The 25,820-nt window shown below is 37.2% G+C and overlaps 1 protein-coding gene across 16 annotated transcripts in view; it reads right to left on the bottom strand.

The window, feature by feature from the left end:
* RBM26 (RNA binding motif protein 26) overlaps positions 1-25,743 on the bottom strand; it is a 74,244-nt gene extending 48,501 nt beyond the window's left edge. For 11 of the 16 annotated variants that reach the window (XR_012627614.1, XR_012627616.1, XR_012627615.1 and 8 more), the window contains exons 1-11: positions 25,262-25,742; positions 12,389-12,507; positions 11,695-11,831; positions 10,722-10,810; positions 9,884-10,122; positions 7,817-8,077; positions 5,011-5,250; positions 3,393-3,560; positions 2,888-3,028; positions 1,763-1,874; positions 798-957 (exon numbers count right to left, since the gene is read on the bottom strand). Coding sequence is in view for 6 of the 16 variants with exons in the window: in XM_074859440.1 (XP_074715541.1) it covers positions 798-957; positions 1,763-1,874; positions 2,888-3,028; positions 3,393-3,560; positions 5,011-5,250; positions 7,817-8,077; positions 9,884-10,122; positions 10,722-10,810; positions 11,695-11,831; positions 12,389-12,507; positions 25,262-25,332 (1,737 nt within the window). In the remaining 10 variants the exon portion in view is untranslated. Of the gene's footprint in view, positions 1-797; positions 958-1,762; positions 1,875-2,887; positions 3,029-3,392; positions 3,561-5,010; positions 5,251-7,816; positions 8,078-9,883; positions 10,123-10,721; positions 10,811-11,694; positions 11,832-12,388; positions 12,508-25,261 lie in introns of all 16 variants that reach the window. The other 5 variants (XM_074859446.1, XM_074859442.1, XM_074859445.1 and 2 more) reach the window with 5 other exon arrangements.
* Between the last annotated feature and the right edge of the window lie 77 nt (positions 25,744-25,820).

The raw sequence follows: 25,820 nt of genomic DNA, 5'->3' as shown, positions 1-25,820 counted from the left end.
TGAGAGCAATTAAGAGAGATTTAATTCCCTCAGTGTTCAGACAGGCACAGGAGGCTTATTCTGTACTCTGTCAGTATGCACAAAAATATTCTATTACACCTCTTCATTCAGCCTCTCAGTGCAAACAAGAAAGCATATGTAAAAACACAAGCTAGCCTCTGAAACTTTTTGATAATGAAGCATGATGAAAGATCAGACTGAGTAGCTTAGAAACTGGATATGAAATACTGACATTACCCATGCAGCCTGCAATATGTAACATTCAACCTAAGTTAGGCCCTAGTTCTTTGCACCTCTTTTTATCTTTGTTTGCTTATTTCTGTTTATAAACGTGGGTCATTCAGATACACCAAGGAGTAATTACAAGGGAGAAGCCACCACTATTACGGTGCTAGAAAGCAATCATGTCACAGGGACTGCTTTCTGGATGAGAAATACAGGTGTTCTGTATTCACAATTTATCTCAAAAAATAGAGGGTTTATGGTATCAGATCCAAACTTCAGAAAAGGGGTGAAGAAAGACACTTCCAATCAATTTTCAGTGTTATAAACAATGTATCTTAAAAGTCTTATCTGTGAGGAAAACATTTGTTCAAAATCTACAATGACTAGAACATTTCATTTCTGTTTCTTCAATGACTATTTCATTAAAAACAAAGAGATCATGTTTAAGAAACATGTTAAGAAAGTAATGAGGACAGTTTCAGGGAACCACTTAAAAAACAACAGCATTCTCCTTTTAGCAATACCTCTATCATTAACTCAAAGCATACTGCCTTCTCTTTCTTGACTCTTACCTGCAAGTTGACTAAGTTTCCAAACTTACTGAAGTGCTCATTAAGTTTGCTGATATTGTTAAGTTCTGGGGGAACTTTTCTCAATTCAAGTTTTGTATTTTCATTTCCAAACTGCACCTTCTTCTGGAAACCTGGACTATTTGTTCTGTTAAAATTTTGCCTGCAACAAATGAAAAATCAAGCCAGAAATCCATAGCAAGCTACCAAACACAATGTTAAATTGTATATGCTTACGTAGGAGCATGTGTGTATGAGACACAGGGGAAAAAATCTTCAGACTTAAAAGAGAATACAATTTTATAAAGTGTGGAATAGTACAGCACACAGGTCCATACACCTGCAGTTTTCCCCACCGATAACCTCAGCATATCCCGGTGCATAAATCTGCAAGATAATTCACAGTAACTTGTTTGTGTCAGTAAACCCTGTCTTCCACACTGCTTCTCTCCAAAAACTATTTCTCAGCTATTACACAGACTCTCCACACTAATGTTTCAAATAACAACTACTTCAAGGCTCTCCACAGTCCCAGTAATCTCTTAAAATCCAACCTTTTGTCACCCCAGGTGTATCTGGACACTAAGGACTTCACCCTATATTTTCTGTCAGTAACATACCTGGCAACTCAAACCAAAATAGCAATAATAAAATTCATGTTTCAAAACTAAATTCAGTCATCTCTAACAACCATTACACTGCAGCTTCTCTTGTTTCTTAGATCATTCCAGCTTTCAGGGAGTAGATCTTGGTATCATCCAAAGTAACTTCAGCTATCTCTACACTGCCTTTGAGAGAAGACAGTCAAATACAGATTACTCTATAGTGTGATTTATTTTAGTACAGTCAGCTTATTCACAGATCAGCTTGCTTACAATTTATGTAGATTTATAGTATGTTTCAGATTACAGAAAAGAGCTCCATGGAATTCCAACTATTAAGTCAACCTTGTGTTAATGATCACTCACTTGTCAAACCAAGTCTTCTTTGTAGGAACTCCACCATCCCCTGCACCAATTGTTCTTTTCCTGGATTCAGCATCTACCACTATTCTCATACTACTTTTATTAGGAGGTTTTTCTGTAAACAGATGAAAAGATTTTACAATATTGCTTGTATTTTCTGTATATTTGATCATAAAAAGGTATTCTGCTCACACTGAATTTGCATTGAAAAGTGCAATTGTTTATTTTGAAATTAGTATGGTCCTTGTTCAAACTGAATCAAATCTTGGTCACAGACTATTCTTAACTATCAACAGATGCAGTGACAGATCAAAATAGCTAATAGTCATTTTGTCATAGTAACATCACACATAAGGAAAACAAAAGAGGTGTGGCAGAAAGCATCTGCCTCAAGATGACTGCACCCACTGATTCACAATGTTCCATACAATACTCTGAGGCTCACACCATTTCTACTAACACCTCCATTCTACTATTAGATGGCACACACAAAAATGCTCATGATAGGAGATGTACAGTACTCCAGAGCACTGACACCTAGAAGCAAGATTTAGGGACGGGGTGGGAGGAGGACTGGCTCTTGCTGAAGAACAAGAATCATACTGGGGGACTCCTCACTGAAAATATACCAACAGAGACATAATAATATTAAATACAATCACATACAGATGTAAACAAAACCAGATTTAAAAAAATGGTTTTATCCCTCTTCTGTTCTCATTTTGTGGGCCGCTGCTTCTTCTCAGGGCCATGGGAACTATGAGGTTAAGATTACTCATGCATAACTGTCTGCTACCAGATAAAAATGACTCTCTCCTCTCCGCAGCATCATCCTAAAATTCTGTTACAGAAACATTAACATTTTCTGTATAAAAGATATACAAAGTGAACAGTTATTACAGCCAAGTGTACACTGTGCAATACTCTAGCAAGAGATTTCATTTCATCTATAAAATGCACAGACAAACCAACTATGAGCATAATTTCCTATTCAATTAAACTTCTCTTCATTCCAGAAGATTTTAAAAAGGCAATGTTTTCCAGTATTACATTTACTGAAAACTGCCTGTATCTGCATTAATGTAAGAAAACAAGCTAGACTAGGTAAGTATAGATTTAAGAGCATACCTCTGGGTGGTAGATCCATATCACCTGATGTGAGTCCTATCAAATTTGGTCTTTGGGCATGTACTCTATGTCTATACATAGGTCTTGAAGTATTTGTTATACTTGGAGCTTCTGGATTATAGCCATCTGTGTCATACGTTTCTGGTAACAAAGAAATTGTCTAATTAAAATAAATTGCAGTTAAAACCCCTAAGGTTTCAAATATAATATTTCATTTAATTACAATATACAGTTACAATGGTAAAGTTGTGTAACAACTATCCTAAAAAACTGCCATCCCAAGTTTTCTGCTTAAACACAATGCAAATAATATTCCATAATCAAGATTCACACTCTACATGCAAATTTTATTCCATCCTGAACTAAGTTAAGAAAAAAGTGTGTTAAATTACTGTCACAGTCTAAATGATACAAACTTATTCTCCCAAACTATGAAATGATAATATCTAAATAATATCTAAAAAGTACAGTATAATATGAATCAATGTTATTCTATTTAGCAAACCTTGTGGGCAAAGCCTCAGTACTACACCTGCTGTAAAAAGAGAGGGTGGAGCAGGAGGCGGCTGGTGATGAATACCCGTTGTAACAACGGTAGGAACTGAGCTAGTTGCTGAGTTTGGGGGGGCATCCATGCCAGCAGGCTGCAGTGGGGGAAGTGGAGGGGGTGGTCCTGTCAAAAACAAAGGAAAACACTGCATTAATTTATTACCCACTAGACTTACATTACACCCAACTCATAAGGAAATTGATCTGAAACGTTTTTAAGCCTACTTAAAAAAAAGGGGCTGAGAAGGCATGTATACAGACATGATGTTGTACCATTCAATCATATGAAACTGTACCCACTAGCAAAGGACTCAGAACTAAGATTTGAAGAGTTTAACATTTCTCCAGACATCTTCTTTCTATAAGCAAAATTTAATTGCTAACCCAGTATTTATCTTCACCAACAGAAGATCTTTAAAGCTCTGTAAAACTCCCTCAAAGAAACAAATTCTATTTCTTATTAGAGTATAACAAAAATATTCTATGATGACAATAACTAATTTGACTGAAATTGTTCTTTCAAACGCCCAAGGAAAAACCTACAGCTCCGGTGAAAAGTCAAAGGGATCCTTCTCAAAATGGAGAGTCTTTTTGGTTGGTTGGTTGGTCGGTCTTTTTTTACAAGAGGTAACGTGACACTTTCAAAGCTGAGCAGTCAAGCCTTACCTTCAATTTAATCATTGGCAAAACCGTGTTTTGGGAAAAGATATAAAGTCACATATTTGGACTTTCCATACAGATCAGGAAATAGCAAGTGAGGCATAACTGATCACCCCAGCAATATAGTTACTCTCTATACAAAGCGAAATAAATACATTCAGATCTTACTTAAATATACCATCAACTGGAAATGGAAACAGTTTAAGAAACTTCCAAGCAATAACAAATATCAATTATTCTTGAATAATTTTACAAAATGGGATATCTAAGTTAATAAAAAAAGAAAGGAATAATCACATAAAATTAACATAACAGTTTTTAAACCACACAAGGGAACTGAATACTAAACTACTGTTTTATAAATGAGAGCCAGGCACACAAGTCTTTATGTAATTTGTAGTGCTTGAGCCAAAATACTTCCCAATGAAAGAATAAACAAGGTGGAGAATTTTTCTTAGCTACTTTACAACTTCAGTTTAAAAATTCACTGCAAATGACATTTTCAGGTATAAATTTGATGTGGTCATGAATTCTCTTTAACTTTATTATTACAACTGAAATACCAACTATCTGTTGTTTCCAGGATTTTTCCTTCTTCTCTAACAGTAGTCAGTTTCAGAAAGCTTCTCCTACAAAACTCAAGGAACTGAGTTTTGCCATGCCATGCTTTTGCGTGAACACAATTAAAATATTATTCCATATTCAAGACTCACATTCAACATGCAAATTTTAGAACAATCAACTTTGCAACAATTACCATAACAGTCATTTTGGGGTAAGCTATGCCATAGTAGAGTATAATACAACTTTCTAAAATACAGCTGGCATTCTCGAAACAGCTTTTTGCACTGCATACAACCCAAGCAACATCCAGACTTTTCTACTAAAAATGAGGTTTAATCTTTTTTCATTACCTGTTACAGGTGGAAGGCTAGGTGGTAAGGGGCCTGGTGGTGGTACTGGAGGTCTAAGGTTAACAGGAGGAGGACTCAGAATTGGTGGAGGGGGAGGAAGTCCAGGAGGAGGTGGTCCTTCGACAACAGGGGGTTGTGCTGGAAAAGGCAGAATGCCAGGAAGATTCACATCTTCCACCACTACTGGATCACTTCCATGATCAAAAGGGCACATGTCTCCTCTCATACAGAAACCCTTTTCTGAAACATCAAAACCAAAAATAATTGTTGTTAGTATTCAACAGCGGTTGTTTGATTCAGAGTAGATATGAGACATACTATGTGTAATGCAGCAATTAGCAAATTAAGAGCTTCACATACCAGCAGAAGTTTATATTAGAAAATAAAATTGACCATTTAATTTTAACAGTCAGCACACAGCAATATTGCAGCAACATTGTAGCAGAATAAATACAGGAATTAGATTTTTCTTGAAGAATTAATTCTGCACTAAATTTTAACAAACTGTGAAAGCGAAGACCAAAATCTAGATGTCATCATATTAACAAAAACACAGTGTTTCTAAGTATAAAGTCCAGATACTGGGATTGAGAAACCCCTATTAAAAGTTAGAATATTATAAAATTCTAACATGAAAAAAACTCAGTCTTTTTTCTCTTTTTCAATTATTTCAGGAAGAATTTGAATATTTTGCCATTGTTTAATGCAATTATGTAAGAGGAAAAAAAATTTGTTATTTACATATATATGTATTGTACATGTGTATATATACATGCATACATAAATATGAAATACACACATATAAATAAAAGTGGATATACATTCACTTCTCTTCTTTTACATGCAAGTACAACATTGGAGCAGGTCCAGAGGAGGGACACAAACACGATCAGAGAGATGGAACACCTCTCCTAAGAAGAAAGGCGGAGGGAGTTGAGGTTCTTCAGTCTGGAGAAGAGAAGGCTCTGGGGAGACCTTATTGCTGCCTTTCAGTACTTAAAGGGGGCTTATAAGAAAGATGGGGACAGACTTTTTAGCAGGGCCTGTTGTAACAGGACATGGGGTAATGGTTTTAAACTTAAGGAGGGTAGATTCAGACTATATATAAGGAAGAAATTTTTTATGATGCAGGTGGTGAAGCACTGAACAGGTTGCCCAGAGAGATGGTAGATGCTCCCTCCCTGGAAGTAAGTGTTCAAGGCCAGGCTGGATGGGGCTCTGAGCAACCTGATCTAGTTGAAGATGTCCCTGTTCATTGCAGGGGAGTTGGAACTAGATGATCTTTAAAGGTCCCTTCCAACCCAAACCATTCTATGATTCTATGACTATCTGTTTAGCAACAGCCCCCACAAAAAAACCCAGTCCAACTACTCAATACAGTATGGGAAAAACGTTCAAAACATCTTCCAGTAAAACAGGAAGAAAGCTGAGCATCCACTTCCTCAAAACATGATCCTGAAAAGCAGGCTGTTATTACCTCATCTTCAAGAAGCATTACAGAACGTATAAACCGAAATGTTAATGAAAAATGTAAGTTCAGCATATGGTCAAGTAGGAAATGTGAAAGTGCCCACAGGAAGAGCATTATGTTGGAACCGGCTAGCCCCTGAAGAGAGATGAGCTAATAAATTTAGAAGATACAAACAGTCATGAGAAAAGCAAATGGAAGACACATCTACTGAGAGATTTTAGTAACAGTCAAAAATGTAGGAAAAAAACCAGTAAAAATTTGAGGATAACTATACCACAGTTTTCTAAACATTACCATTTGCTTCATACTCAGAAACTGGAAATAATAAGCTGCTATAGAAGACAGACTTATTAAAGGTACAAAGTCCCAGTGCCATGCCTGGAGTTGTTATTTTGAAAGTATACTAGCCTGCACATTTTGTTCCTTTCTAAAAAACCTGTAGAGCTGGGAGACCATGACATAACAGTCTGCAGCTCAGCTTACATTAGAAGAAAACTTCAAAACAAAACTACACTTTCACAGTTCTACTTGCTCCACAGTATTGCTGTGATATATACTGGCAAAGGTCATCTTCACAAGTGCAACTCTGCCAACACCTGAGAGCTCAGACTCCTATTTTCTTTATTTAAAAAAATTGTATTCTAAATCAGAGTTCTGAATGTAAACTGGCCTAGATCTTAAACTCGTCATTGTCGTATACTACAAAAAACCCCCTCAGAATAAACTTTTTGGGGAAATTTAAACTCTTCTGACCTAACAGGTTGGCTGAATTTAGCTAAGATACTGCCAACTACAGCAGCCTCCTGTGTGGATTTTGGCACAAGACGTGCAAAATGATAGCTGAAGACACAGATAAGCACAAAAACCCACCCAATTTTAAGAAACTCCTATATGGAAAAATGGGTTAACATGAGCCTGGGAAGTTGCAGCTCTAGACCTTTCCAGTTTAAAATTGTCTCTTAGGGTGAAATAAAAAGTGATGAGGCCAGTAAGGTGCTAATCATAGTCAAAACCGTCAAATACAGTATTTGGCTTGGACGTAACATAAGACACAAAACCAGTGTAAAAGTGGATTTTTTAATAACTTTTTTATATAAATATACCATTTTTCATCTATATAAAATAATTCTAGTAACTAAAAAACTATACAAACACTAATAAAGCTATCTAAAAACTAAGTTAACAAAAAGTGGGATAAAATTTGCATTCAAGAATTGTGCAATAGAAAAAACACAGTATTAGAGAAGATTAAGAAAAGAAAGGAAAATTACCTCAATCTTCTCAGAAAGGGGCCAATAATAGCTGCAGGAAGCAATTAAAAAAATACAGACTTACCATCATAATCTCTACAGCGTTTTTTTGGCAGCGGAGGTCTTCCATAGGAGTTGTGGTCCAGCTGCTCTTCATGGAACTCCGACCAGCTTTCAGTAGTGTTATTTCCATGATGAGCAGGAGCAATAACAGTAATAGTGCTGCTCAGTGTAGGGACAGGGTAGTGGCCGGATGAAATATTTGTCACAGAAGAAACTGGAGTATAATTGTTCTCTAATGGATCTGTTCTATCCATATCATATTTTGGCTTTCCCAAATCCCTTTCTGTAAAAAAAGAAAAAAAGTTCTCTTGGATGGTTCCTTCTGCACATTTTCACCAGAAGCAGCCACTAACCTGTGTAAGTATCTTCAGTCCACATCAATTCATCTCAAAATATAAAAACGATAATTGAAATGTTCTAAAGGTTGCCCAGAGTGCCTGCAGAGATTCCACCCTTGGAGTTACAATTTGTAACTCAACTAGACGGGGTCCTGAGCAACCTGTTTCAGTTTATCTGCTTTGAGAAGGGGTGTTGGACTACAAGACCTTCAGAGGTCTCTTTCAACCTCAACTACTCCATGATTCTACATTCCAAAGGTTTAATCAGAAGAATAACAATCTTAAAAGCACACAGTCAGCCACTGGCGTATTTTAATAACAGCTATACCCACAGTAAAGCAGAAACCCTATTTAACTTCAAGCAGAGTACATGTTCTGTAGTGATGCATACATTTTTAAGAACTTCAGGTGGAAAGTTATTCTGAATAAAGGGAAGCAGTGGGCAAGAAAAAGGTAACCACCCCTCGAAAACACTATAGAAGTTACACATCTTTAATGTTTCAAGACATTGTTATTGTTGCATCTTTATGTTGTTGATACTCACTTTATCTGCATTCAAATGCATACATTTATCACAGGCAAAGAAAGCTCTGTCATGAGTGAATAACAGTGCTTGACAGGTGTGGAACACTCCTGGACAGATACAGCAGTAACATGACCTTTTATTCTGAATACATACAAACTATTCTTTTAATTTTCTAATATTACCAGCAAATAAACACTAAGTATCCAGATTAAGACAGAAGAGTTCTGTCATGAGGTAAGCTGGTAGACTCAAATAGTCCCACATTAAAAGAACATTAATAAAAATGTCTTAAAGATGGCAGGTAAGTGTGAGTAGAACAGGCTTCTTAACGTGCTTAGAAAAAGAAACTAAAAGCTTTCACTATGAGGTATTGTCTATAAGATATTACCATTGCAGTTTATCTAAAATAATCATTTAATCTTTCAGTTAAACTGCTGCATGATATTTAACTTGCTCATTCATAAATTGTTTGGAAAATATGTGCTCATGTATTTTCAGGAACACTGCATTTCTACTTTTAAAGCTGAGTTACCAAGGCCCATTCTACAAAAAGAAAAATAATATACAGGAGACTTAAACCAGACTATTTTTACCTCTACATTGTCTGAAACAGAATAAAGATATAAAATGACTCCCAATGCTTTTTTCCAATTTAACATTAACAACTATTGGGGGAAAAAGCAATCTTTTCGGCTGAATAAACAGCTTCGTTTTTAAAGGAGTTCAATTCAAGAAACTACTGTGCTAAATTTTTAAGTCCTACAGATATGTGTGCAAATGTACATATTTACTTTAATAATTTCAGCCCCTCCCTATGACACCAAGGAAGAGACAAGACAAAAAGAACAGAGCTGTACTGTTCTGCTTGACAAGTCATTTGCTACCAAACAGGTAATTTCTGCCAGTTCTACCTCCAGTAGATGGGTATTAATTTCTCTATCTTCCCAAACCAGATTCTGAGCTTCCTGGAACTTTATGAAATGCAATTAAGTCAGATTTTTCTGCCTCTCTTACAACATTGCCTAACAGCGGCCAACACAGTCAAAGATATTAGAGAATAATGGAAGGAAATAGGGAAAAACAAGCACTGAAAACATAATCACATAAGCCTTATTCCACAGAAAACCAAGCTAAATTTGAACAAAAAGCAAGAATAGAGGAAATTTTGGTACATCTTGAACACAGTGTTTAAGTTTAGTGTCTAAATTTTGTAGGCAACATTCACCGTATTTTAGAGACCAACTGTTGGTACCTCTGCTGCGTGTTCTGCTCCGGCTTCTGCTCCGGTCTCGATCCCGGTCCCGCAATCTCTCTTTGCTCCAACTTCTACTTCGACTCCTGCTGTAGCTCCGACTCCTCCCTCTTCTTCTGTTATATCGATCCCTGTAAGAATCTCTTCTGGGAGGATTTCGGTCATAATCTCTCTTCCGAGAACGTTCATCTTTTTTCCTTTCATCACGGCTTCTAAACATGCAATTTTGTAAGTTAATGACAAGAATTATGAGCCATAATTTAAAATCTTTACCATTAAAAACCTCAAGAAATGGCAACGGAAAACTAGAGAAAACTACAAATGAAATCTAACTACAGGCCTTCCTGTCTTCTCAAAAGACTTAAAATTCTTTTATTTGGTTTATGCATTTTACTTTTATCATCTGCAATATTTTAAAATGTATGTAAAATTTCTGTTTATGTTTCTGCCCAATACTGCACCTTCCCCAAGTTGGAAATGGCAAAAAGGTAGCAGTTACTGAAGGGAAGGCTTCTAAATTAAAATTATCACAATTGAACCTCAATACTGAGCAGAGTAAGTGTTGTAATATAAACCACAAATCTAACGTAAAAATGAATCATAAAACTCAAATGTGATAGTTGTGCACAACTGTCACCTATATACTCACCATTTAATTACATAAAAGCAATTGCATAAAAGTAATAAAAGCTTTATTTTCAGGCTTATTAGGTGACCATACAGAAAGACGATATTTAATTTAGTAACACCATAAAAATCCAAATCCATCCGACTCCTGATATAATACAATAAGTTAAGCAAAATTTACTACCTGGTATCTCTGTAGCGAGAACTTGACTGAGGAGGACTGTGATTTAATCTTCTAGAAAACTTTTTCTCTCTCTCTTCCTCTTTAACTATCTGAATTTAAAATACATACGTTAGATTAAAACATGAGTACGCTATAATGGAGACTTCTGCACAATCAAATAAAACCAAAAAACTCAAAATGTTGAGCAAATCCAGCAGTACCACTGAACTGAAACAACATTCTTGCATCTAACGCAATTAGAGAATCTTCCTAACATATTAGACTTCTATTTCTAGGAATATTCAAAGCACAGGTTGGGAGAAAACAAAGCAGAATAAGCAATCCTTAATGTGCTGCACTGAACATACATCTGTCTTTGTTACAGGTGGACAAAAATCCATATGAAGGTGCAGTGACAGATCTGAGAAGACATGAATATTCAATGATTGACACAGTAAGGTCTTCTCTTCATCAGCAGGTTAGCTGGTTCAGATCGCAGTTAAACACTCTCATGCAACCAAACCTAGGCTGCTCTTGAAAAGGACAAACCTAGTCTTCTGGCTCAAAGAACAACATAAATACTTGTGTCAGAATAAGGATGTTATTTGGATCAAGCAGCTGGAGGAATAAGGACTGCCATTTGGAATGGCAGCCTGGATTTATGCTGAATTAAAGGGCAGCATAACTACAACAGCAATCCTGAGCAAAGAACTAATGTAGGTTGTACTGCAACTCCTACACTACTCAGTAACTTTATTTACATTTGCCTAGTCAGAACCACTTTGGTTTACCTTTGAAGCACCCACTTATGTTTAGAAAAATTGTGCAGCAGTACTCAACAAACCAAGCACAAATCATCTGACACATTTTAATGCTGTAGTGTAACTTCTGGGACTATTATTAATAAACAAATAAACATGACGAAGTTGAACCCCATAAGCAAACTACAGGAATGAGGAAAAACACACACATTTAAAATAAAATCAATGCCTACCTCTTCTTTTTTTGTCTCTTTTTCTTGGTGCTGAAAAAATTCTACTTTCAGGCTTCCTGATGATGGCTGCTCCGGTGGAGGTAGATAGCTTTTTGTATTCACAGCATCAAACAGTTTTTCCACAAATATCTGAGTTTCTAAAAGTAAAGGATGTACAAATATCCACTATTCAAGTCTTCAGTTAACATTTGCTTTAAATACGAATATATTTTAAAAAAAAAAAATCAGCATTCACCAAAAAGTTAAAACAATGAAGAATTTTTTTTTTTTTAATACTCTGCTGCTATTTTATATTTAAAAGGGCATTTACGGGTCAAGAAACATGGAAGTAATTACAATGTTTCACAAAGCTTTTTAATCCTTGAATTATTTAATGCCTCTTAATAAAACATCTGGAAGAATATTTCTGGAATATACACAGAGCTCCAATACTTCTAATTCTGGCAATAACTCTTAACATTCGTAACTTTCTTCCAAGTATACCAATAGACATAAAACATACACCTAATATGTGCATATTGTGCTACCCACCTGTTTTTTAAAACAAATTACTTCATGAAAACTGAGTTACATACTTCAAAGTAACAAAGCTAATGAAGAGATATATGCACAACTCTATCGTAAAAGATTGATTGAATGAATTAAACAAGACAAACTCTTCACTCAAGCTTAACTGTTATGAAAAAGACCATACCTTTCTGAAGAAATACATCCAGCTGATCAACACACAATGCCTTCAGTTCCTTTTCACTTTTATCCTTCTTTACCAAAGCCAGAACATATTTAGCTAGGGCAGATGGATCTGCATCACATCTGCAAATAGATTAATTAAAAAAAAAAAAATAGAAGCAATTAACAGGGAAGACTCAGTCTACTTAATTACAAATGAATACAGTGATGCAACAGAAGTGATCTATGCTATAAAAAACCTCAGACTTGAAGAGACTTTCTCTTAAATGTATTTTAAAAGAATCCTATTACTACCTACATATGAACACCATAAAAAGCAGATTAACTGAAAAAATCTTAATTTCAAAAGCCTAAGAAAAAAGTGTCCATATAATATTATCATTGAAATCTCCACAAGAGGTACACAGACAATGAAGGGAAATTTAGGGCATCATTATCTATTCTAGACATCTAAATTCAATCAAAAATTAAGTATGGAGCACTTCAGTGTAGAAGTTGATGGTCTCGTGCACATCAAAGAACTTAGAACTTCTGAGTAAGTTGTATAACCACATTAAGGAGAACATTATTTAATATAACTGATAGAATTTTATTATAATGTTTCACAAGCAGTAATCTACAATGAACTCTGTAGTGGTGTTATAGAGTAAAACCTGCCGAAGCAAGTGAGAATACTGCAGAAAACCATTTCACACTTCATAACTCAAAGACAGCAGGTAATGAAATGGTGAGACACTGGTTTATCAGGCAGCATTTTCTTAAATGATTTAATCCCATTATTTAGCATAAACCAAAGGAAGACCTCAGATCCCACAAAACCAGGCAGGATTTAACACATGCACATGGGTCATGTGATACAGACTGCTAGCCTGCTTGTGTTGTGATCAAAGTTAATACTTATGTTTTAAAGAACTACAAGAAGAGGAAAAAAATTGCACTAATGCATCCTAATTGTACATTCTGTCTGACAAAAGTAACTGAGAAATACGTAAAATTAAACTGTGGTCAGGGAGTTGCACTGAATATCACACAAATACCATTCTGGCATAGAAGTCCACTAGTCACAATGAAGGAATAAAACAGCAGTTCCCAATCTCTTCCACATTAAAACAAACGAAATTTCAATGCTGAAGCTTAATCATAAATCTGAATCTTCATCATTTAAATGACATATTTTAGACACTGGGCAGAAGAAACCAAATCCATCACCACATCATGCTACCTATCTCCTCTCCCCAAAGAAACTATTTCCTGCACAGCACTGTCCTCCATGCAAACATATCCACCAAGCAAAGGAAGCAGATCTGTTGGCATCCATCCTCATGAGAACTTCTGGATAGCCTGGGCCCAGCACAGAGTGCTCTGAAGTTAAAGGTCAGAGCTTCAAACATAATTCAGCATCCTGCAGAAAACAGGCAATAGCAGAATTTCATGCTGTAAATAAAAGGCAACTTAAGCTGCTAAGGGACATACCACAGTATTCTCTATTTGTCTACATTAAAGACAGGAGATGGGAATTCACAATCGGTCAACATTCCAGAAGAACCTGCACACACTAAACCAACAAAATGCTTAATGTTAATTGAAAAACAGACTGCACACCAACTGAAAATTCTTCAGAAATGTTTTTCTTCAACTATCACATCTGCTTTGTCCCAGTTCAAATTTAACAATTCTTTACCAGAATAAAATGCTGTCCAAGCACCCAGTCATCTTGGAGGCAGGCACATAACCCCCTATAGTGAGAACCAGAAGGACTGCACGGTCTCTTTTACGCTGCTAGCCACCTGAGCACATCATCCAAGCAGATTATCTGAAAGCCTGATGCTGAACAAAGTGCTCCTCACAGGCTGCAATGAGGCCCTAAGGCCAGCATTGCATAACTTCTCAATGCTTGAATTTGCAAAATTTGGGTTTTTTACTGTTCTTTAATGCAACTTCAGTGTCACTACAGGAGACTTTTCAGTCCTCTCCCAGTTTCAAGCTGAATCATGCCTCGGAAAATTAGTGTGCTATTTTCATATTACCTACCTATAGTCATAACAGGGAAACAATTTTGGGGGGAGAGGACAATTTTCACATGATAATCCTCAATTCTTTTCTTCTCCTTTCTATTCGCCATGAAAATTAGATAAAGCATTACCAGCTGAATTTTTTTATTTCCATTTCCACAAATTCGGTTCTCATCTAATAATATGAACAGTCAGCTGTCACTGTTCAAAATCTGCTACAATTGATTTAAATGATGACACATGCACTCAAAATTTAGTAGGGAAAAAAAAGAAAAGAAAAAAGCAAGTGTCGGTCTAGAAGGTAAAAACCCACTTCTGTTAGCTACTGCAATATACTTTAATTCTCCAGCTCCTACAGTAGTGACTATACAAGAACCTCATGTTCAGTTTAAAGTAATTCCTCTCTCATGAGTAGGGCAGGAAATGGAAAATCTTATTTGGGAAGCCACCTAGACTTCAAAAGGTGTAACAAAAAAACCCCAAACAAACAACAAAAAACCCTAAACAAAACCCCAAACAAACAAAAACTGTTTAAAAATAACCAACCAGTGCTTTCACCCCTTCCCACCATGATGATTTTTTTTTAAATCTTAGCAATATTGTCCACCCCCAGAGTGACCTCAGAGTTTGAATTTATCCACCCAACTCCAAGATACTCTCAAGAAAATGTCCTCAATAAAAATGTACGTAAATGTACTTTTAATTTCCAAAACACAGAATCACTTTCTCCTGTGGCATTGTCTTAGCATTTATCACTCTGTATGTGATACAACCACATATGAACAATGCAAAACAACTGTACTGAACTCTATTATTATTATTCAATATGTAAGTATAGAAATTCACAACAGGAAGAACTTACATGCTTTCAAGTTAAATCTCTGTATTTAGTTTGGCAATTCAACAAATACTGGTTTTTTCAAAAATACTGATAGATGAATTACTTCAAATTGATGCCAATTAAGCAATACTGAATACAATGCATCTTGTGGTAGCGCAAGATGGAGAAAATGTTTTTATAAATTGACAGTATGATTTTGTTATTTCTTTTCACTTTTTAAAATTAAACTGTGAATGATATTTACACAGCCAAAGACTGATTTCCTTTATTATGTACTGACTTGAACTAGAAGCCTCCTCTTCTATATCTATTGTTCAAAGCTTGAAAAAAAACCCATGAACTGATCTGTTTTCTTCACACGATTGTGAAGACCATGCTTATTACTGTAGCTAGTATTTAAAAGAAATTTAACAAGGTTATATCTGACCTTTTACAGCTTTTCAGACTCTTACAAAATGCCATTTTTTTAAGATGATGCTAAAATTTAATTGCTAGCAACCTGAAGTGGTGGAAGAGAAATTAAACTTTACAGAACTGTGAATACAGGAGGTCTGCCTGAAATTTTCTGTTCTTTATAGCTATTAGAGTTCTGGATATTATAATCAATTGCTTTGTTTGAGGGAGAGCTGCTTTTTTAAAAGCAATTCCTTCCTACTTTTCCATTCAAACCGAATTCTGAAATGTTGTGCATAAATTCTCCATCCTTTGGTTTGGTCAAAATCTGCTTGTTTGGATTACAGGGACCTTGACATTTTCTGATAAACAAGTTCTTATGTTCTCTAGTCTGACAGTATTTTCTTACAGAATAGCAGCCTTTGTATAATATGCAATATGCTTAATGTATCTTTGTTGTGCATACATGGATTTTTCACCTGTTTTGAGCTAGCTTTATCAGCTTTTCTAAACCTGTCTTGTATTTTATGCTCTTATAGTCAATATTGTTTTATTAAGTGATATCACTTTAAAGAAAACAGGAAAGGAACCCATACTGATGGCAGCAAAATATACTGTGTAGCACAAGGACTTATCATACATATATATCATGCTATATTCTTTCAGATTACAAGATTATGTGCAGTTAAGGACAGAGAAAGGTCTTTAACTGACAATTCAGAAAAATGGGAAAAATCAGAATACCACCTACACGTTTCAAATAGTCTAAGTTGCATCCAGAATTAAAAATAACTTGGTATTTCAATTCCTGTGTTCACTGAATGATACACTTTTTCAATTGTTAGATAGAGTTTGAATCCATGGCTTAATTTGAATATAGCGTGGTACATCACAGACCTGAGCGTAAATGGAATCTGCGCGTTAGAAATGTGACAGAAGTTGACATAACTTCATTCTTATGCTAAAGTTTGGCTACTAGAAAAATATTCACATGCACTGAAACATGTAAAACAACATTTCTCAACTTTGAATCCCATATCTACATCCCCTCAACTTTTTATAAGCATGTTCTGTAAGTAGTAATAAACATCAGTAATCACATAGATTTATTCTGTTTTCTGCTCCATGTTGTCTTTAACAAACAAAACCCACAAATAATCTGAACTCATTTCCACTGCAGCAAGTACATCCCAGTGCCTGCTACAATTAAACACCACAGCATGTTTTCTTACACCCACTTTCTGAATATAGGATCCTAACTAGTAATGCTAAATGTTTTTACTTCTAGTAACGCTTTTTTGCAGTCTGTACTCTATCAGTCAGAGAACATGCAGTGTCTACTGCTCTATATTAAACAAGGGAGACTGCTCTTGCAATCTTGCTTTAATAAACAGTATTTAATATACAGGCACAGATGGAAGAATTCTCTTGCTAGAGCTCTACATGTTCTTCAGAGAATGATCTGGATATCTCCAACTGCTAACCACCAGAGAAAAGCTTCTAAAAGCAAAGAAACACCTAATCAAATATTTTGTTCAACTGTAGGAACAAGAGTTCACAACTGCAACAAACCTCACATAAAAGTTCAAAATAATTTATTTCTGATTTCGTCTGGTTTTGCAGTCATTATTTGAAATCATCATTTCAAATAAAATAAAGCAGAAGAGAAAAGCTGAGGCTGTTGGAGTAAATTTAAGCCTTAGATATATATATATATGTTTTTAAAACTAATGAATGTTTGAGAAGGGGAAAGTAATTTGGCTGAAGAGGACTCACTTCTGTGTAGTCTTTTTTAATACTTTGCAATTCATTAAACACTGCTCAATCTGTTTCCAATCCTCAGATTTACATATGTTGAAATATAAAATACTAAATATGTTCTGAGAACTCACTTTGACTTTTACAATCACCATGCAATTACAGGCATCAGCGTTAACTTGCAAATGCAGTGGATGCTGAATACATATTAAAGTTGTTTGCAAAGAAATGTTACTGCTGTTGCTGTACATATAAAATCCCTTAACAACAGAGCTTATACTGACTTTTTAGAAGGACTTTGCCAAAATAGCTGTAAGTAACTAAAATACCTTTGTACATAAATACTGCAGAACCACCATTTTAACAGATATTGAATAGAGGCATATAGTAAATAGCTCTCAAGCCTTAAGAGAGAATAACCACAAACTTTGAATACAGTATGCCGAGGACATATTTTGCCAGGTTAATGCCGAAGAATGTGTTTAAGCATCAATACAAAAATACATATTCAAATGAAAGGCAAAACATGCTGATTTATTTATTTTTAATGTAAAAGGTATAAAAAGGGAAGGCAGATCTGAAAGTCTGTTGGACTAAATATTCCATTATCAGCTGAGAACTTTGGGCGTGTCTCCCCAGCAGGGCTGGGAACTCTCCACCAAGCAAATATCGAACACAAGGCCACCAGGACTCCTGTTCCAATACTCACACCAACAGCAAAAAAACAAAAAACAAAAAAACCAACCAACCAACCACCTCATGACGTCTTAAAGAGGAAGAAGAAACGCAAGGAATTAAAAAATGGCAAGCAGACTCAAGAAGTTGATAGCAGACCTGAAAAATTCACGTATTTAAATAGCTTGTTAACATTGCCTATCCTACTCCAGTCTGACTTCCTTGAATAACATCTTCCAGCAAAACACAGAATGAGTAAAGATACATATTCTAGGCTTCCTACATATATACGAAGCTGAAGCCCTTTAAAGTATTAACTAATTAGCTTGAAGAAAGTTTTGAAATACCTAAACCCAGATATTTTCCTTTCAGAAAAACCCGCACCTCCAGTGCTATGAAGTTCTTCACGCTGCAATTCACCACTGAAGTCAGTTCTTAATAAGCAAGGTAGCCACTTTGAACTGGAGCTCTAAAAGAGTAACTATTTCTGGTCTTTTTTTTTAAAGCAGTATCTACAGTATTTGGTGCAAACCTGGTACTATGGTGCTGTAGTAAACACTACAGAAATCAGTTTAATCAGCGGATAATCCTCTTTTTGCTAAAAATTTCACCGGCATAGCGAAAAAAACCCTGCTGCTTAAATTTTACCGTTATTTGACAACAATTCAACCATTACATGGAAAATGAATTTGATTTTTTAAAGTTTTTTGGCAATATAAGCTTCATTCACACTTTTCTACGTGCCTTTTCTATGAAAAAAAAAAATCTAGTATTCCAAAGCCTACCCTCTGGTGACAGTGTTCGGAAAATGTATTCAAATTCCCAAAGGGAGATATACATAAGTAGTGTTTAACTACAGGGTACATAGGGTACATAACCTTTTTACCATCGGGGGGGGAGGAATTAAAAAGAAAAAAAAAGAAAAAATCCTCATGCTGAAGCTGTCAAATTGTAATCTGACAGTTTTCACAAAATAAACAGGGTTATTCACTTCTGAGAAAAAGTATGCTTGGGTGAGGGAGAGGAGCAAGGAAAGAAAAGAAACTTCCATAAAGTTTCCTTGTAATGCAACAATACTTGATAATTGCAGTTATATTTAGTTGCCTTTATCTGAAGTTAATGCCAAGACCCTCAATCTAGACTTCATTTTGGACACAGCTAGTGCACACACACGCACGACTTTTCAAGATGATAAAAGAAACTACATGAGGGATTTTTTTTCTTCCTTTTTTAAAATTAACGTACAGACCAAAAAGGTGCTGCAAGTCGTGAAACGAGTTCCTTGACAAGTTTAAATTAGCACAATACACTGTAACCGCAAAAGCATGTCTGAAGGCCTCCAGGCAGTGAATGGTCTTTCTGTAGAGGAAATAACATGTAGGCACATGCTATTTGTCGTACTCTGATCCTGAGAATTTACAACCTAAATTTCAGTCTAGTTTTGTTGATTAACATTTATACTTCTCTAGAATACTGCTCAGTTCTTGACATCAACCAAGGTGGGCATGGCTATGTTTGAAGGCTGAGACACATGCATCTTATTTGCAGGACTGAGTGGGTGCAGAAAAACATACGTTGCATATTGGGCAGAGCAGCTAGTCTAATTTAGGCAGTTGTACCCTTCTGTTGCATTGCTACTAAAAAAAAAAATCTATAAAAAGCTACAGTGTTCAATTAGTAAAATGAATGACAGGCTCATTCAGCAATATCCAACTTTTATATTGAGACACTACTGTAGATGAGAAAGACCACTCTTACAATGCTCACTTTCACTAACTCTTTAACCGTACTTAAAGTAACAGAAAGATATTGAGGAATGCAACAGCCTCCAGTGCTGTTATGTAAGTTACAGATGTCATTACAATAGTTCTAAATTATCATGATACCCAGATATGACATGTTCATACAGCTGCAACCAGTAACCGGCACCTTAAAATGCCACCTCTAGATTCCAGACAGCTCTCATGAGGCAGAACAGCTGTCAGCTTGCTGGTTGTCCAACACACATTCAATGCAGAAAGCAAAAATCGTCACAGTGTCTCTATGACTTGCCATGCAGCCAAGGGGTTCCATTTCACTCCTGATGTTCGGTGTAACAAGAAATGTTTCCTGTAACAGCAGTAATTTTCTCTATTTTCTGCTTTCAGCTATACCTTTTATATCAATATTTTAATTCTATCACAGTATTTTTACACGGAAGCTTAGCAGTATCAGCACTCTAAGTTAGGAACCTCGATTTCTCAAACACAGCAGCTCTCCATGAGTCAGGTGAACAATCAAGTTTCCTAACAGAAGAGTAACATACCAATGACATGCATTTGTGCTTTATTTAACATAGTTATAAATAGCTTAATGCACAGTGTTAACAGAGTAAGTGAAATGAAGAGAAACATCTATTGCTTTTGAACTTCTCAGGAAGTTTCATGGAAAACAAGAGTGAAACCTTCTGGTGGGCCAATGAGCGTTATTGGGAGGATGGTGTGTCACATGTATGTGGAAAGGAATGCCAGTTTTTCATTTTACCTTATTTCTATTCTTTCAGTATCTTGGCTTATTAGCATATTCCTTACACCATTGTCAAACCTTTTTTATTCACTACCTTTTTCAGGTAACTGGTGAAGATAACTAACCAGTAACCTATTAACAATTAAGCAAAGATCCAAACAGCCAGAAAATATGGTGGGATTTAACAAAGGTTGAAAAGTATGGCAAATAAAAACAGAAGCGTGAAGGCATAACTGAACACCAGAGCATGCTGTTTGCCATAAAATATTCCAATGATAAATATACTCAAATTATTATTTAAACAATTTGGATTTTATTCCCTCTGACATAAGTAGTTACAACACCATGGTCACTTACAGAATCAACCAACGCAAAAAACCTTTCCATTTTAATGAGGTATGCCTAAATACTGCATAAACATTGTTTTAGCAATTTTTTCATCTTCCTTGCAAGTCTGATTTAGTACATGAACAAACTTTCATAAAAATGTAGAAACAGCAAAGTGGAAAAAATTAGATATGGGAGCCTTAATCAACTTGCAAGTAAAATTCAGTGGGCCAGAAGATTTTAATTAAATTTATTTTACACAAAGTAATTAAAAAATAAGAAAATTTTCCACTGTAAAGAATTAGGGCAAGGGGGAGAACATTACAGTGTCTTACAAGGCAAAATGGTGAGTGCAGCATTAGTACAAAAGAGCTAATTTTTTCACAGGTAGAGATTCAAACAAATTCCAGAAAAAAAATGAAAAGGACATCTCTACTTGGAACTTTGACAAGCCAGATCCTGATATTCCAGCAAGGATTGTATACACAGTTTATACAGGATCCAGAATGGACTTGCAGAAAAGAAAACCATCACAACAGATATGGCTCAGTGAGGACCTTGTTAGTACAGAAATTGAAAGTGACAGACGTGCGATTATATTCCAAGTTTAACATTATTTTCAGATACTTTACAGGAGCCATGCCATGGACAAGAAAAAGTGTGTAACACTAGAAACTAAGCATACTGCTGTCTGCAAGCAATGAGGAAGACTGTTGACAAATGCCGCCTTTAGAGAACTAACTGGAGTTGAACATACAAGACAGTTCTAGTCAAATAGAGAGCAGCCACAGCACAAAAAATTACTCTCACCACTTTGTTTACACTGGTACTACATTCACATCGCTGTAACAGTTCTGTGTGCGTATTTAGTAATTCTCAATCCACCAAACTGAGCTGCTCAAAGATTTATTTCCAAAACCACAAAGCAGCCTGCCTTTGGAACTGTTGAAAATTGCTAGAGATCTATGACCCCTCAAGCAGAGCTGGACTGTGTAAGTGCTCCAGCATGGTAGCTTTTGCAGTTTCCACCTCACTGCAACAAGACCAAACTCAGACAAGGAGTGTGTGTGTGGAGGATCACCAAGACTTTGTCAAAGGCATTACAGCAGTCTGAAACAAACAAAAAACCACAACACCACACCAGAAACAAGCAAAAAAATTCCAAAACTTAAAATTCTCCATCACCTCTCTCCTCCAAACACTGCTGTCTACAAACAGTGTTTCCCAGAGGCACCATGTGGAAAGCAATCCAACAGTCAAATCATGTGCAGTCCATACAATTATGTAACACACTTGTTTCATTACACTAAAAAGTTACCATTCTTGCTAGTGCTTTAAAATAGTTTAAAGATAAGACTTAATGATAAAATTAAACAATTTTTATGGATATTGCTATCTTCTAGCTCTGAAACATTGTATTTCAGAAGTACATGTGTTACAGCTTTTGGAACAAGCTATACACCCTGATTAAAAATTGTTAGCTACCTGTAAATGGGCAACTTGGAAAATAAAGCATGTTTTAACTACTCAGCTCTAGATAACTAGCACATAAAGACAGACCTATATACACGTGTATAAAATTTATTTATTTTCTTAAATGCACTTCTCCCCTTAAAACTACTGAGACAACATCTCCATAATGATCTAATGGAGTAGTATCTTCCTTAGTCTTATTAGGAAGTTCAGCTGCCTATCTCACAGCTAAAGGTTTCTGAAAGAGCCACAAGATAAAAACAGTTATCTTTTCCTTTTAATAAAACAAAAAAATGTGCCAAGTCAAAAATTATTCTCAGTCTATGGTCTCCAGACTACCAGCGCTTAGAGCCTCATTGTTCTAGTACTGCACCAACAGCAGTTACTTCTTTAGAAGTAACTTCTTTAGAAGTAACTGCACACTGAGATTTTCATACAGCCAGAAGCTATGGCTGTAGGCACACATTTCAGATAGCTGAGATCAGAAGCAGCTCCAAGAGTATTTGACTGCTAGGAAATGACAATATTTTTCCGCCAATTTCAACATTTATTGGAATAATGCAGTAACATAGGACAAAACTGCACAAAACTGAGTGACAGTTGAATTTTACAGTCCCTACAGGCTTGTTTCCTCCCATAGCTAAAAATTCAGAGAACTGAACATCCTCCAGGTCAGCAATTCCCTACCCAATGACATAGTCTTCCAGCATGAGAACCACATTTGAATGGCTCACACACCACATTTAACCTAACAGAAACAAGTTGGTCCTTTTAGTGCTAAAAAGCAGAAAATTACACGGATTCCAAAAGCTGAAAATCCCAACTTCATCCTTTAACTGTTGACTATCACTAGTAGGTATCAGTTCAATATTCAAACAAGTAGAGAAACATGGAACAACCCGAGTTTGTTACCAGAATAAAAAGTTACTACTACACATCACTAATGAACAGAGCTTGAGTGGAAAGACTGAGGAACCATACTGACCTCTAGCTAAACAGTATCTGGCAAACTTTCGATATTTGTTATCTTGTGAATAGGAAACTTTTATTATTCACTGGTGAAAATTAAACTTAAGCTCCTGATGCGCAATACTCAGAGCAGAAAAACCGTAGAAATTAATTTTGGATACAAATCTGCAAAATCCAAAGAACCTAATGTATTTACTCAATAAAGGGATTTTGAAGTCAGCTGAAGCCCTCCTGTAAACATCACAAACAGTTTCAGATTTCACATAATTTAAAAATGCTCCTTGTAAACTGTTTGAAGCTAACATACCAATCTCCAGCTACTGACCAATTGAGGGGTGTGTATGATTTATCATTTCAAATTACCAACATGTATTTTGGAAATGAGATTTTCCAAAGCTAAATATTGTCTGTTCCAAGCCTCTTGACCAGCACACTAAATACTGATGTAAAACTGTTGATTGTCATTAACAGTATATTCATGCAAGAAAGTAGCCAAAGACTAACAGGGAGCATTCTGCACCAGAGGATTAGCTGCATCTATTACCACAGAACACAGTGTGCTCTGTTACTCTAATATTACCTTGTCAGTGTGCTCTATTATTCTACTATTACCTTACACTGACCCAAGAGGAATATTAATTCACCTTCCCAAAACTACACCTTTATAAGAAGATGGATTTTTGCAAATAAGAAAAAAAATCCTATCATGGTCTTAAGGATCAAACCTTTTATATAAACACACTTGGCGTAATTTGCTGCAGGCCTAATTCAAAGTCCACTGAAATTAAGTTCAAGACTCAACTATTTCAGTGTGGTTTGGATTAGGTCCTATGATAAAAAAGACCACACCCACCCCCCCAAAACACAAGTGAATCTCTCCTACATACCTCCCAGCATCTTGTAACTTTCTCAAATTATTTCAGCATAAGCCATACAAGTATACATCTTCATACATATACTTAGCTAATGGCTATGGAAGCCATAAAGCAAACTTAATTTTTTTCCCCATTTAATAGCATCAAAGTAAAACCAACCATGTCCAAACATTTCAGAAGAAAAGTTAACACCAGAGTTTATAAGTGCTAGTTCTATTGACTCCAATCAAGCTCCAGCAATTTAGTTCAGACATGTTAAAATGGTGTTTCAGAATGACATGTGCATGCTTTGATCTAAAACATCTATAGACACCATACTTCCAGAAGTCAAAACTTTTAAAACCAAGTTCACGTCTCAGTTCCACTAAAATGTCATTCAGAGAAGGAAAACATGGGCTACTTGCAGAAGAGCCCAAATTACTCACATGAATGTTATGCTTAGAGGCCAAGCAGGTATTCACAAATAGGCAAATTACTCTCTGGGGCTCCTACTCCCAAATGCTCTACTGATGCAATTTATATTCGGGGCAGGTAAACAAGAGAGCGTCAAATATTCAAAACTGAGAACGACGGGCGACGAGTCTATGGAAAATGCTACTGGGAAGATCCCAGGATGCTGGAAGACGTCCCAGCGGCTCCTGAGCTCTCTCAGAGAAGGTCACTGGGCAGGGCGGCTAGCCATGGTTATTAACCTGGCCTCTACGGGGGCTGAGAGCAGGGAACAGCGAGCTGCACACGCACACACATTATCTCCCGCTCACCGTGGGCTACAAAGGGAAAGACGAAGGCGGTCGCTAGGGGGGGAAAGCTGCATCCTCCGGAGAAAGACGGTCCTACCTCCCAGCCGAGGACGGCGCCGGGAGAACGGGGGAACGACGTACCCCCACAGAAGGCGGCCAGGGGAGAAGGGCGCTGGGAGGGCATCTCCCGGGACGCCCTCGCGGGCCCCTCCGGCACAGCGTTTCCCGCCCCCGAGGATCCCCGTCTTTTCCAAGGAAAGGTTTATTTTGGAGGGGCCGGGAAAGAGAGGAAGGGTCGCGGCTACTCACATGGGCTCCAAGGTTTTGCTGAGCCAGGATTTCAGCGCCTCGAAGTTTTCTATGATCATTTTAACCACCATCCAGAGCGGCCCGGTCCCCCCGCCTCCCCGGCAGCAGCAGCAACAACGGCGGCGGGGTCCGCGCCGCCCCGCCGGCCGGGACCCCGGCTCCCGCCGCGCCTACTCCCTCCCGCCGAGGCCGCGGCCGCCTCCCGGTTCGGCAGAGGCCGCCTGGCAGGGGCCGGAGGCCCAGCGCCACGAAGGGGGCGGAACCAGCCGAGCAGCGGCTGCTCCCTACGGGCCCCGCTCTCGCTGGTCCTTGGCCGGGGAGCGCGGTCCGGCCGCTCCGCAGTTCCCCCCCCTCCCCCGCCTCAGCGGCGAGCGGAGGGCAGCGCGGCCGACGGGCCCAACGAGCGACGGGCCCCCAACGCGGCTCCGAAATGCACCGCCCCCCCCTCTCCCCTTAGCCGCAGAGCCAGACGGAGCGAGCGAGCGAGCAGGTAAGATGGCGGCGCCCCGACGTCGCGAGAATAAGGAGTCTCGCGAGGAGAGGCGGCGCGCAGGGGCTG

This window comes from Strix uralensis, chromosome 2, assembly GCF_047716275.1.
Source record: "Strix uralensis isolate ZFMK-TIS-50842 chromosome 2, bStrUra1, whole genome shotgun sequence".
Lineage (NCBI taxonomy): Eukaryota > Metazoa > Chordata > Aves > Strigiformes > Strigidae > Strix > Strix uralensis.
Note: the sequence above shows the minus strand (reverse complement) of the source record. Positions and strands in the feature narration are given on the sequence as shown.